We start from the raw sequence: 14,479 nt of genomic DNA on the forward strand, positions 1-14,479 counted from the left end.
GCACTGGTTACCTAAGTGACGTGGAGGGGCATTTTCAATATTATTTATTTGGATTTTGCTCACACCTTTTTCAGTAGTAGCTCAAGGTGAGTTACATTCAGGTACACTGGATATTTCTCTGTCCCTGGAGGGCTCACAATCTAAGTTTGTAACTGAGGCAATGGAGGGTTAAGTGACTTGCCCAAGATCACAAGGAGCAGCAGTGGGATTTGAACTGGCCACCTCTGGATTTTGAGACCAGTGCTCTAACCACTAGGCCACTCCTCCACATATGACTTCCAAATCTGATTTTGGATGTTTTGCAAAAAACGTCTAAAAATCTAGTGACAAATATGGTCATTTTTGAACCAGAAACATCTTTCTGGTTTGAAGATTGCCTTATTTTTTACCTTTTTGTGCTCGGTGAGTCTTTAAAGGTCATTTTCAAACAAAAAGATGTTGAAGGGAAAAATGCACAAACAGAAGCCATTGGGATGTCTAGGGGCCAGCAGTCTTACTAGACTGGCCGCTCATACATCCCAGCAGAGCAGTGGGACAGCCTAGGGAGCACTGCAGTGAAATTCACATAAATTTTCTCAGGTACACATCACATCATAACCCCCTTATACTGTATGATGAACCTCCAAAATAGCAAAAAATGTACTGTATCCAACTGTATACTACTACAATAGCCCTTATGACTGCAGGTGTCACCTATATGTGGGTTCAGTAGGTATTTTTTGGTTTTGGGGGTGCTCACATTTTCCACAAGTAGTGAGATATGGGCCTGGGTCCCCCTTCTCTACAGTCCACTGCACTGACCACTAGGCTACTCCAGGGACCTGCTTGCTAGTCTAAAAAATTTCCATACTTAAGTTGTATAGGGTGTCTTGGCAGCAAGGGTTAGGATAACATTCAGAGTAGCAGTGGGGTCATTCAACATCTGACACAAGGCAGCAATCAAGCCACTGATATTTCAGACACTTTAGAGGGACAGAATCCAAAGAATTTGGCAGATATAGAGATCTCTGAAGTAGACAGACTATAAATACAGCCATGTTGGATCAATGTGATTTGCCTTTGGACATCAGAATAAATCCTTACAATTATGATGGACTTTAGAGTTTTATTCCTCTTTTTGATCATCACTGCTCCTTCATTTACATTTGTTCTGTGGAGCTGTCCAAGAACACATGCATACTGGAGGACCATTCATTTTATGATAAGAAGAGTGGTTGCATTTGTGTATCCCTGTCTGCTCTTCCATCAGAATTCTTAGGATATTGCCTTAATGCTGCTAAGATTAATCTGGCCTCATTTTGGAAAACCAATGAGCCACTTCCAATTAAATGTTGATGACTGCCTTTGATGTGGGAAATATAGAATATGGAAAAGCTTTGGGCCAAACTGAACAAAACAGATAAGCAAGTTTGATAAGGTTTGGAACCCATTTATTTGAATCTTTGGGTCTTACGCCCCCCCCCCCCCCCCCCCCCCCCCACCTCTTTGACTTGAGTCATCAGTGAAGAAATTCAAGACTGCATTAAAGGCATGGATCTTCAATAAGGTCTTTCCTTAACATACTGGGTGGGTACTTCACTGTTCTGATTTTCTTCCTTTCCCTTTAAGCCAGGCCAATCTCTGTGTTAAGATCATTCTGACATATTAGGATTTCTGTTGTGCTATTCATACCGTTCATTTAATTTTCTGTTTTGTCTGTCTATTATCGTTATCCGATATCATATGTATAGTGGTATTCACTTGATGACTGATACTGTGCCATTAATAGTATAACAAGTGCCAAACAGAAACAGAAGTATATAGGGGTGACATACAAGGAATGCAGTCAAATTTATGAGCCCTTTTTAGTATGGTGAACACTTGGAGTGTGTTTGTTACACTATTCTGGGCTTATTTGAAATTTGAATTAAAAGAACAATTAAGAAGTGACAACTCTTGAAGGAGGAAGTGACGTCACGCTCCGTTATGGAGGTCTAATAGCGGAGCTCCCGACACCCAGCCTGGAAAAACGAAGCTTTTAGCTATATTTAGCGATTTTGAAATAGCCCTGGAGGCGGATTAGAGCGGCGAAAGGCGAGTGATACCAAAGATGTCGAACACTAAAACTAAACCAGCTGATTTAGCCGCTTTTGCTTACCATCAGCGGGAGGCCAAAGAAACAGCACAGGCCGCGAGCACAAACGCTAACGAAAGCGCCATGCGGTCTCGAGCATCATCGCCTCAGCAAAAAAGCGGGGACGATGGAGATAATGAATTGCTGCCCGATAAATGGGAGCAGCTTAAAACCTGGTTCCAAGATATTAAAACGGAAATGAAAGAGATACGCAAGGATTTTGCCCAGCTTGGAGCAGAACTCCGAGGAGAAATTACGGAATTAGGGAACAGAGTTAATGAAGTAGAAATTGGCCTGGAAGAGCATGCAGACTCCCTAAATACCATCGAGACCACTGTGCAGGAACAGCGCACGAACTTACGCTTTTTAACAGATAAAGTGGAAGATTTAGAAAATCGGAGCCGAAGGTCCAATATTAGGATACGAGGGCTCCCTGAACTACCAGAGCATAATGATTGCGAACAAGTTGTAAAGGACATAGCAGCCCAACTCCTGTCTACATCGGAGCATGTGGTCACCGCTGAGGAAATAAAAATTGAAAGGGCGCATCGAGCGCTAGGCCCACAACGGGCTAATGTACCTAAAGACATAGTTGCCTGCTTCGCTGAATATAAAGTTAAAGATCAACTTATGCATAAAGCACGGGCAAATAGCCCGATCACATGGAATACCTATCCGCTGGAAATATTTCAAGACATTTCGGCAACTACACTCAAGCGCAGACGAGAACTACAGCCACTTACAGCGCAACTGCGAACAGAAGGGATAAAATATAAATGGCAACATCCATTTGCCCTGCTATTTTATAAAGCGGGTAAACAGTGCAGAATAACATCGCTGGAGGAAGCCCAAGAACATCTGGGCCAAGGAGCAATGGCGGAACCTACGCACTCAAACTGCCCAAAGGCTATCCCACAGAATAGCGCTAAAGCGCGATGGCAGCGTGTCTCGCAAGGACGAGGAAGGCTGAGAAGGCAGCAATCAGGTCAAACAGGGCCCAACCAACGCTGATGGATTACAAATAGAGGAATTAACAATGAGTCAAAATAGACATCAATGAAGAGGGCTATAATGGCGTGTGATTGAACAATGCACAGCAATACCAGGCTGGTAATGTTTTGGGATCGAACTCACTTACCTCCTAGGCATGTCATACCCAAGGGGAAGGATATGTCATACATGGGCTTTGGGGAGGAGGGGAGGGGGGAGGCAGGTAGGGGATTGGGAAAGGGAAGTCAGTGGTAATTTTATAACTAAAAGTTGTTATATGTATGGTTGATAAAGAATTGAAAATTGTTACTTTAAATGTAAGAGGGCTTAATTCACCTACAAAGCGAAAGTTAATGTTTAAAGATATGGTACGCTTGCTGGCTGATATAGTCCTTTTGCAAGAAACTCACTTGAAAAAAGTGCATGAGAAACTGGTGAAACATGGACGATACTCTGTTATTAAGTTCTCCTCTTGTGCTGCTATGCCTAAAAAGCGAGGGGTTCTGATAGCGCTGGCAACGTCTCGTCCATGGCAGATTTTGAAAACTGTAAGTGATAAAGAAGGGAGATATCTATTGATGGTGGTTTCTGTATATAATACCACGTATACTATACTTAATGTGTACGCCCCTAATCAGGGGCAGGGCCCTTTCTGGGAGCAGATAGAAGGGGTTCTGAAGCAACACCAGCAGGGCCACTTATTAGTGGGTGGAGACTTTAATGTCACCATGCACCCCCATATAGATAACTCTACAGGGTCTGCAGTGTATGCCAAAACAGATAGGAAATTATTGAAACAGTTAATGGCCCGGTGGGGACTGATAGACATTTGGCGAGAGAAAAATGGTAATGAGAGGGACTACACATATTACTCCCCCAACTATAAAACATATTCTAGAATAGATGGTTGGCTGGGAGATGTAAATATAGCAAGAAAGACACAAGATGCTAGCATAGAACCTCGCACATGGTCTGATCATGCCCCGGTAATACTGACACTTATCCTAGGAACTCACCTTGTAGGCATACGATATTGGCGACTAGACGATACCTTACTATATGATGAGAGAAATATACTAGAGATAGAACAATATATCATGGAATATCTTAAATTTAATGATACAGGCGAGGTCAGAGTGAGTACCTTGTGGGAAGGTCTCAAGGCAGTGATCAGAGGGCGTCTAATAGCACTACGAGCCCATATATCGAAAACTCGCATGGACCAGGAAAACAATGTTAGGAACGAACTCAGGCAAGCAGAACAGAAACACAAAGCACAACCAGACGATACTAATGAGGCAGAAAAGTTACACCAGTTGAGATTAGCACTTAACGAACTCCAAATGGAAAGCCTAGCGGCGCAACTACAACAGACCCAGCAAGAACATTTTGAGTTTGGGGAGAAAGCGGGTAGGCTTTTGGCCAATAAGCTTAAAAAACAAGTTCAGCGGAATCATATAGGGGGGATACGAGATACGAATGGGGAACACATCACACAATTAGATCAAATACAGAGAACCTTTCTAGAATACTATACCTCACTATATGAGAAAGAGTCCACATTGGAGCCAGCAATCGTGGAACGATACTTGAAAGAGAGTGGTATTCCCCAATTACAGGGAGTGGAGAGCGAAACACTATCGGCCCCCATAACATCGGAGGAAATTAAATGGGCAATTAAAGATAGTGCACATGGGAAAGCACCAGGCCCAGATGGGTATACTATAAAATTTTATAAAGCATTTGCAAAACACCTGATCCCAATATTAGAGAGGGTATTTAATGAGCTGGAAGAGGTTCAAGAGATACCACAAACATGGAGACTAGCAGCAATAACACTGCTCTTAAAACCAGGCAAAGACCCCCAACAATGTAGCTCCTACCGCCCGATATCCTTGCTCAACGTGGATTATAAACTCTTTACGAAAATATTAGCACATAGGCTACAGAAACAGCTCCCAAACTTGATTCACGAAGATCAGGCGGGATTTATTATAGGGCGACAAACGTTTGACAACATTCGAAGCCTCATCCATACTATCCAATACACCCAAGATGAAAAAGTACCAGCAGTATTACTATCCATTGACGCAGAAAAAGCGTTCGATCGTGTTGATTGGGCATACCTCTTTGCGGTGCTTCGACAGGTGGGATTAAAGGGGCGGTATCTAACATGGCTGCAACTTTTATATAAAGACCCGAAAGCAATATTAAAAGTTAATGGATCATATACTGCGGCCTTCCCGCTTCGGCGGGGAACTAGGCAGGGGTGTGCCCTCTCCCCGCTTCTGTTTGCTTTAACGGTAGAGCCGCTCGCTTGTATATTGAGAAATGATGAGGAAGTAAAGGGCATAGTACGAGGGCGAAAAGAGCAAAAGCTTCTACTTTTTGCAGATGATATACTACTCACTCTTGCGCAGCCTGCAATATCAGTACAAAAAGCAATAGATCACGTGTCATATTATGGAGCAGTGTCGGGATTTAAACCCAATTTAACTAAATCTACCTTATTAAACATAACAGTACCGAATGAAGAGATACCGGCTCTGCGAGAAGCATTTCCATTTGCCTGGGCGCAAAAATCCATTAAATACTTAGGAATACAGATCACACCCAAGATAGAAGATCTATTTCAGGCTAATTTTCCAGTAAAGATAGCTGAACTTTTTCAGGAATTAGATAGATGGGAGGGCCTCAATATATCTTGGAAAGGGCGTATACATGCTATCAAGATGATGTTGCTCCCCAAATTATTATACTTATTTCTGGCACTGCCCATACCGATACCTGCCTCCTTCTTCACGCAATTAAATAAGAAAATGTTTCGATATATATGGAGGAAAAGGCCACCACGGGTTAATAGAGCCACGATGTATCAAACACTAGACCGAGGTGGTATGGGAACACCCAATTTTTATCTATATCACCAAGCAGCACAATTAAGAATACTAGCTGACTGGGCTCCAGGGACAATAAAGAAATGGATGCATTGGGAGAGAGCATGGATAGGTAGGTACACGATAGAGGACATATTGTGGATATCAGGGAGAGATCTGACATCTATATTGCAGGAATTACCTATGAGTCTAAAACACCCGCTCCAAACGTGGTTACAAATTAGAAAGCATATGTTCCCGGAAAGGAAATATTACCGAAAAACAGCAATACGATGGGCGGAGGGTTTCCCACTTGGGAGATCAGAAAAGGTGTTTGATAACTGGGCAAAAGCAGGCTTATACACACTGGGACAGGTATGGGCGGAGGGCAATATGATTAGTTTCCAGGAACTTCAAGAAGAGTATGGTCTATCGGAAAAAGATCTTGTTTATTACTGTTGTCTGCGTAATTTTATTAAAAGACGAGCACAAGATGAATTAGATCTAGAAGAGACAACTCTTGAATTAGCAATGCGTAAGGGAGGGGGCAGAGGTAGTATCTCCCGGATATATCTTGCACTATTGGGCAGGACAGACCCTCAAATTTTTTATCATAAGAAATGGGAAAACGTTTTGCAATGTACACACCCTAGAACAATTTGGATGAGCAATTACAAATATCTGCTCAAGGCATCCCCAGCACAATCTATCAATGAAAATGGCCATAAGTTATTGTACTGGTGGTATTATACCCCAGATAGATTGCAAAAGATATATCCGGGGACCTCGGGAAAATGTTGGCGGGGATGTGGCCTTCAGGGCACGTTTTACCATATTTGGTGGACATGTCCGAAGGTGGAATTGTTTTGGGAGGCAGTAGTGAAGTTGGTAAATACAGTATTGCCTCAACCATACCCAAAGAAAGCAGAACATTGCCTCCTCCATTTCCGGCCTAGCTCAATACCCAGTGGACAACATAGATTGGCTACTCAATACTTTGTAGCGGCCAAGATAGCCTTAGCCCGAGCCTGGAAACAAACTGAAACACCAACACTACAACTGATAGCTCGCAGAGTGGACTTTCTGTATCAGATGTCGAAATTGACTGCTAAGAGGAAAGGCACTATGAAAGTATTCACGAACATTTGGTCAATATATGAACAATCTCAAGAATCAGAAGCAACACCACTGACGGAGAAAGGGAGGGGGGGAGGGGGACCATGAACAAAAATTGGTTACTGATATTGGATGTTATTTGGTTATGATTGTAATTTGCTAAATTGCCAATAAAATATTGGAAAAAAAAAAAAAAAAAAAAAAAAGAAGTGACAACTCTTACAGAGGAGCTACTGTTTTTGTTACTGGATGTTATATGCTAGCGATGTTTTTGAGTTTTATTGGATAATTTGGCATATGTACTACAATTCACCTCATGTATTGCTCTTGTTTCTTCAATAAAGTGTGTCACTAAAAATTTTAAAAAAGCTTCACCTGTCTAAGTCCAAGTGTCTTTGTGTCCCACATCTGCTTTATATTCCAGAAGAAAGGCTGCTCACATGTCTGGCAGGAGTCACTTTCTAACCACTGAGGAGCCTGGAAAAGAGAAAAGTTCATCAGCATGTCTCATCCATCAGCAGAACTCAGCTCCCAGAACCTGTGATGACCACATTGCACTTCAGTCTTTAAGAATATACATAAATAACTACATTTTAATTAAATGTTCCCATAAATTTTGGCCCTAATGTATTGCGTAGGAAATTTTTCAAAGCAATTTATACAGGTGACAAAGACTTTACCCATGAAGTTCACTTCCTGAAAACAGTTCACCCTCAAAGCAATTACTGGTTGCTTGTTTAGGTTGAGAGAGGAAAGTATATAAACTGCATTTTTAACTTTTTATAAAACACTTCTCCACCAAACTTCTACTTATAGCAAAAACTGAGTCAGGAAATACCCACTGTCCCATGTAAAGTATTCGCTTTCCCTTTCAATACTGGTGCAAAGATCACAGCATAAAATTGTAAACTTGCAGAAAATGTCAGCAGTTTGAAAACTGTATCCTATGTAAGTAACAGCACCACAGTATGCACAATTAAAACTACATAAATTTAAAAAACAATCACACAATATACCATTTAATCTAAAGGCTCTTTTATATTAGTCTAATATCCTTACTACCTTAGCAAGTTTTAAACTATGAAACAATTCAATACTACTAAGATGCAGACCAGCAGCGAGAGAGAGGTGCTATCCAGTCTGATTGTCTGATTACCTCCCAGTCGGTAAGAGGTTATATGATACAGAGAGTTCCTAGATCTCAGAGAATGAGTCCATTCTCTTGAGGCTAGAGTAGAAGACATGGAGATGAGGGAAACAGGGACATTGTAGATAAGTCCCACCTCCAGTCTGTCAGCCCCTGTGCTACCTTTGAGGAGGTGGTCTCCTAAAAGGAGAACATTACCCTGGTGATACACTATCCTCTCGCACTGAAATATGTCTCCAAGAACTTCTGCCCAGGCGGAATGGGTTAGGACAGCTGTTGTAGTTGGCGATTCGATCATTAGGCATGTAGATAGCAGGGTGCCTGGTGGACATATCGCCCAGTCACTTGTCTGCCTGGTGCAAAGTTGGCAGACCTCACGCATCACCTAGACAGGATTGTAGATAGTGCTGGGGAGGAGTCGACTGTCTTGGTACATGTGGGTACAAATGGCACAGAAAAATCTGAGGGGAACGTTCTGGAAGCCAACTTTAGGCTCTTAGATAGAAAGCTGAAGTCCAGATCTCCAGGGTTGCATGTTCAAAAATGTTCCCTGTTTCACACGCAGGACCCAAGAGGCAGGCAGAGCTCCTGTCTCAATGCGTGGTTGAGACAATGGTGCAGGGATGAGGGATTTAGATTTGTTAAGAACTAGGCATCATTCTGGGAAAGGGGAGTCTGTTCTGAAAGGATATACTTCACCTTAACCGGGATGGAACAAGGCTGCTGGCGCTAACTTTTAAAAAGGAGATAGAGCAACTTTTAAACTAAAATGGGGGGGGGGGGGGGGGGGGGGGGGGGGGGTTGGGAAGCCAAAAGTCAGACAGGAGCGCATGCTCTGGTGTAGAGTATCCTTGAAAGATACTACTGAAATAGCACCTGTAGGGAAGGTTTCAACAATGGTGAAAGAAAGCCAGATGTGTTTAAGGAGAAAGCAGGATTTGAAGTGCCTGTATACAAATGCTAGCAGCCTAAAAAATAAGATGGGACAGTTAAGAGTATATAGCACTAAATGAGGTAGATATAATAGGCATCTCAGAGACAGTGGAAAGAGAATAATCAATGGGACACTGTGTTAACAGGGAACAAATTATAATCGCAATGACAGAGGGGATCAAATTTGAAATATGTTAAACAGAGAATTGAGTCAAACAAAATAAACATTCTACATGAAACAATATCAGAATGGAATGACTATGGATAGAAATTCCATGTATGAAGGGAAGGAGTATTTTTGTAGGGCTGTACTACTGTCTGCCAGGACAGAACGGACAGATGAAGAAATTAGGAAAGCTGGCAAATTGGGCAACAGTATAATAATAGATTATTTCAATTACCCCATTACTGGATAAAGTGTTACATTAGGGAGTGCCAGGAAGATAAGATTCTAGATGTAATAAAAGACTGCTTCTTGGAGCAACTCATCCAGGAACAGACAAAAGGAGGAGCCATTTTAGATCTAGTGCCTGGTGGAGTGCAAGACATAGTATGAGAGGTAACGATGTTATTTCCGCTGGGAAACAGTGATCATAACATGATCAAGTTTGAGCTACTAACCGGAATGAAGCCACAAATGAAATCTACTGTAGCAGCATTTAATTTTCGAAAGGGCGACTATGATAAAATGAGGAAAATGGTTAAAAAAGAAGCAAAAAGGATCGGCTGCAAAGGTTAGGACATTAAATCAGGTATGAACAATCTTGGAAGCCCAGAGCAGATGCATTCCAAGTATTTACAAAGGTGGAAGGAAGAGAAAACAACAACCAGCATCGTTAAAGGGTGAAGTGAAAGAAGCTATTAAAGCCAAAAAAGAACATTTTTCCATTCTTTGAAGTAAGGACCTAAATAAAGAAAATAAGAAGAAACATAAGCACTGGCAAGATAGATGCAAAGCATTGATAAAGAAAGATAAAGAAGAATATGAAGAGAAACTTATTGCAGAGGCAAAAGCTCACAGTAACAACTTTTTCAGGTATATCAGAAGCAGAAAGCCTGCAAGCGAATCTGTGGGACCGTCAGATCATGAAGGAGGAAAGGGGCACTCAGGGAGGACAAGACCATAGGGGGGAAACTGAATTAATTCTTTGTTTCAGTCTTTACGGAAGAAAATGGAGATCTACCTGTATCATTTCAAGGGTGATGATGCAGAGGAACTGAAAAACGTTCTGAGCCAAATCGGCAAATTAAAGAGCAGTAAGTCACCTAAACTGGACTGCATGCAATCAAGGGCTAAACTGGACTGCATGCAAATCAAGGGTACTGAAAGAATTGCTGATCTGCAGCTAGTAATCTGTAACCTAAGTACATAAGTAATGCCACACTGGGAAAAGACCAAGGGTCCATCGAGCCCAGCATCCTGTCCACGACAGCAAGCAATCTAGGCCAAGGGCACCTGGCAATCTTCCCAAACGTACAAACATTCTATACACGTTATTCCCGGAATTGTGGATTTTTCTGAAGTCCATTTAGTAGCAGTTTATGGACTTGTCCTTTAGAAAACCGTCTAACCCCCTTTTAAACTCTGCCAAGCTAACCACTTTCACCACGTTCTCCGGCAACGAATTCCAGAGTTTAATTATGCGTTGGGTGAAGAAAACGTTTCTCCAATTTGTTTTAAATTTACTACACTGTAGTTTCATCGCATGCCCCCTAGTTCTAGTATTTTTGGAAAGCGTGAACAGACGCTTCACATCCACCTGTTCCACTCCACTCATTATTTTATATACCTCTATCATGTCTCCCCTCAGCCGTCTCTTCTCCAAGCTGACAAGCCCTAGCCTCCTTAGTCTTTCTTCATAGGGAAGTCGTCCCATCCCCGCTATCATTTTAGTCGCCCTTCGCTGCACCTTTTCCAATTCCACTATATCTTTCTTGAGATGCGGCGACCAGAATTGAACACAATACTCAAGGTGCGGTCGCACCATGGAGCGATATAACGGCATTATAACATCCTCACACCTGTTTTCCATACCTTTCCTAATAATACCCAAAATTCTACTCACTTTCTGAGCCGCAGCAGCACACTGAGCAGAAGGTTTCAGTGTATTATCGACGACGACACCCATAGCACCTGAAGATTGGAGGGTGGCCAATGTTTTTTAAAAAGGGTTCCAGGGGTGATCCTGGAAATTACAGACCAGTAAGCCTGATGTCAGTGCCAGGTAAAAAGATAGAGACTATTGACAAAAGTTCCTCATGAGATACTCCCAAGAAAACTAAAGAGTCATGGGATAGGAGGCAATGTTCTGCTGTGGATTGGTTATTGGACATAAAACAGAGGGTAGGATTAAATGGCCATTTCTCTCAGTGGAGGGTTGCAGGGATCTGTACTGGGACTGGTGCTATTTAACATTTAGAAATAATCTGGAAACTGGAACGAGATGATTAAATTTGCAGATGACTCAAAACTATTCAAGGTTGTTAAAAAAAACCCCTCATATGAACTATGAAAAACTGCAGGAAGACTTTGCATCTAAATGGCAGATGACATTTAAATGTGGACAAATGCAAAGTGATGCACATTGGGAAGAATAATCCGAGTCATAGTTACCTAATGCTAGGGTCCACCTTGGGGGGGGGGGGGGGGGGGGGGGGGGTCAGCACCCAAGAAAAAGATCTTGGTGTCGTTGTAGACAGTACATCAAAAATCTTCTGCCCAGTGTGTGGTGGTGGCCATCAAAGCAAACAGGAAGCTAGGAATTATTAAAGGGATGGTAAATAAGACTAAGAATACTATAATGCCTCTGTATCGCTTCATGGTGCGACTTCACCTTGAGTATTGCGTTCAGTTCTCATTGCTGTATCTCAAAAAAGAAATAGTGGAATTAGAAAAGAGTGACCAAAATAATAAAGGGGATGGAACTCCTATCATATGAGTTAAGGCTAAAGAGGTTAGGGCTCTTCAGCTTGGAAAAGAAATAGCTGAGGGGAGATATGATTAAGGTCTACAAAATTCTAAATAGTGTAGAACTGAACTGATTTTTTTACTTTTTCAAAATGTACAAAGACTAGGGGACCTCAATGAAGTTACATGAAAATACTTTAATAAAATAAGAAGAAACATTTGTTCACTTAATGAATAATTAAGCTCTGGAGCTCTTTGCCGGAGGATGTAGTAACAGTGGTTACCGTATCTGGGTTTAAAAAAGGTTTGGACAAGTTCCTGGCGGAAACGTCCATAGTCTGCTATTGAGAGAAACATGGGGATGCCACTGTTTGCCCTGGGACTGGTAGCATGGAATGTTGCTACTATTTGGCTTGTACCAGGTACTTGTGACCTGGATTGGCCACAGGATACTGGGCTAAATGAACCATTGGTCTGACCCAGTATGGCTATTCTTATGTTCTGGGAAGATCCACCAGGAGGTGGAAAACTCAAGTACCCCACGGTAAAAACAACAATGTGCAAAAAGTGGGAGTACGACCAAGGAAACCAGACGCTGGAAGACGTTCTTGAATAAAAACTTTATTAGAGATTTGAAGACTCGACACGTCGTGTTTCGGCCGTCAAGCCTGCATCAGGAGTCTATAAAAAGTACATTTATATATGATGTGTGATAAAAGGACAACAAAAAAAATGAAATAAAACACATATAATACATATAATAAAACTGATTATAAAAATACTGTATATGAATTTATGAAATAATAATGCAATACAAAAACATGTCATATATAAATAATTCAAAATCTATATATACACGCATAAATTTAAACAATAAATATAAAATGATAAAAGTTACACATACATGTAAAAAATAAATAAGAAAATTATGTATGCTTACATGTGCTGTATTAAGATAACATACATTTAGAGAATATAATAATATTAATCAAAAGTTTAAAATCAACTAAATGAATTAAAAAAATTATTATGGAGAAAGAACTGTGAGGAAATCATAGAGAACCTTGTTAATTTTCATAATACATAACCGCATTACTTATAGAAAAAATAGCAAATTTGAATGAGTGGGAAAGATCACAAAAATATAATTTAGAGAAGTACTTACTCAAAAAATGATATTGTATTTATTGACAAGACTAACCTGCTGTGCAGAGTGCTGTAGAGTAATGACGGTGAAAATGCTCTGGAAATCTTACAGCAGTCTGTCAAATGATATGTAGAAAACCAAATAAAAAGCTTACTCATTGAAAAAAAGGAGAAAAATAGTATATGATGTATTGAGGAGCACTAACCTCTTACACGGAGAGTTGCTATAGAATGATAAGGTTAATTCTTCAAAAATGGCGTGGTAGTCTGATTGTAAATAAACAAATGAAAGAGTGATGTCACAGAAGAAAAAACAGAAGTAACAATGTAAAGTTTGGACAACAAGGAAAAACATCACAAAACATGGGTAGAGGTATGCTCCGATAAGAACTATGATTATACATTCAAATAAATATATATGAAAAAAGCACGCATGAGAGCAGGTAAAGAGTAGAAAAGCAGAATGTTATGTGTAGTATTTACACAGGAAAATACAATAAAATACGCAAATGGGCATAAATAACAGAAACGGAGATATAAGAGGAAGTTAATATAAATAGTGCTACTAACCTTGAAAAAGACTGTTCTGAAAAAATTCGTCATAAGCGCTGCTCGCACTGTTAGTAGTATAAATGAAAAAATGTATTTCTGAGGAGCAGGGCTTTAAACAGAAAAGGGCGCCAAAAAAATTTCACGTACAAACGCTAAACCGGAAGTGATGTCTCGGAAAGAATATTAAATTACTAGTGCACTGTGCGTTCCGCAAATAATGCAGGTAAAAAAATTGATTTCGAAAAAGATGTGTTTGAAAGCGTAAAAGGCGCTAAAAAAAAGGTAAAAATCACAGATTAGAGAAAATCGCTAAACCGGAAGTGACGTTCCGGGGTATAATGAAAACTTTACAATAATAGTAATAGAATGAAACATTTCTTTGATACATTATTACTAAAATAATGAAGAAAATAAAAAACATAAAAGAGAACATAAAATTGAAGATAAACATCCACTTGAAAAGAATAAATATAAAAGAGGAGATGACGATGTGCCAATTCTGGGAAACAAAACAGACATTATGTAAAATAAAAAATGACGGTTGGTGCTATCTAGGGAAACAGAAACTGAACAAGAGATATAATGACAAAATCTGTGGATGAAAGGAATTAAAAAGTGAAAATAAATACAAAGGCAAAATTTATTAGTGCTTGGGTATTATGTCAGTTGTGTATGATAAAGATGGAATTGTAATATAA

General features: G+C 40.5%; 1 protein-coding gene across 1 annotated transcript in view; it reads right to left on the bottom strand.

Annotated features, from left to right (window-relative positions):
* Positions 1-14,479, bottom strand: part of WDFY1 (WD repeat and FYVE domain containing 1) — a 104,879-nt gene that overhangs the window by 22,444 nt on the left and 67,956 nt on the right. Inside the window, exon 9 of the mRNA XM_030216556.1 lies at positions 7,471-7,572. Within this exon, the coding sequence (XP_030072416.1) occupies positions 7,471-7,572 (102 nt within the window). The remainder of the gene's footprint in view (positions 1-7,470; positions 7,573-14,479) is intronic.

Source organism: Microcaecilia unicolor, chromosome 10, assembly GCF_901765095.1.
Source record: "Microcaecilia unicolor chromosome 10, aMicUni1.1, whole genome shotgun sequence".
NCBI classification, from domain to species: domain Eukaryota; kingdom Metazoa; phylum Chordata; class Amphibia; order Gymnophiona; family Siphonopidae; genus Microcaecilia; species Microcaecilia unicolor.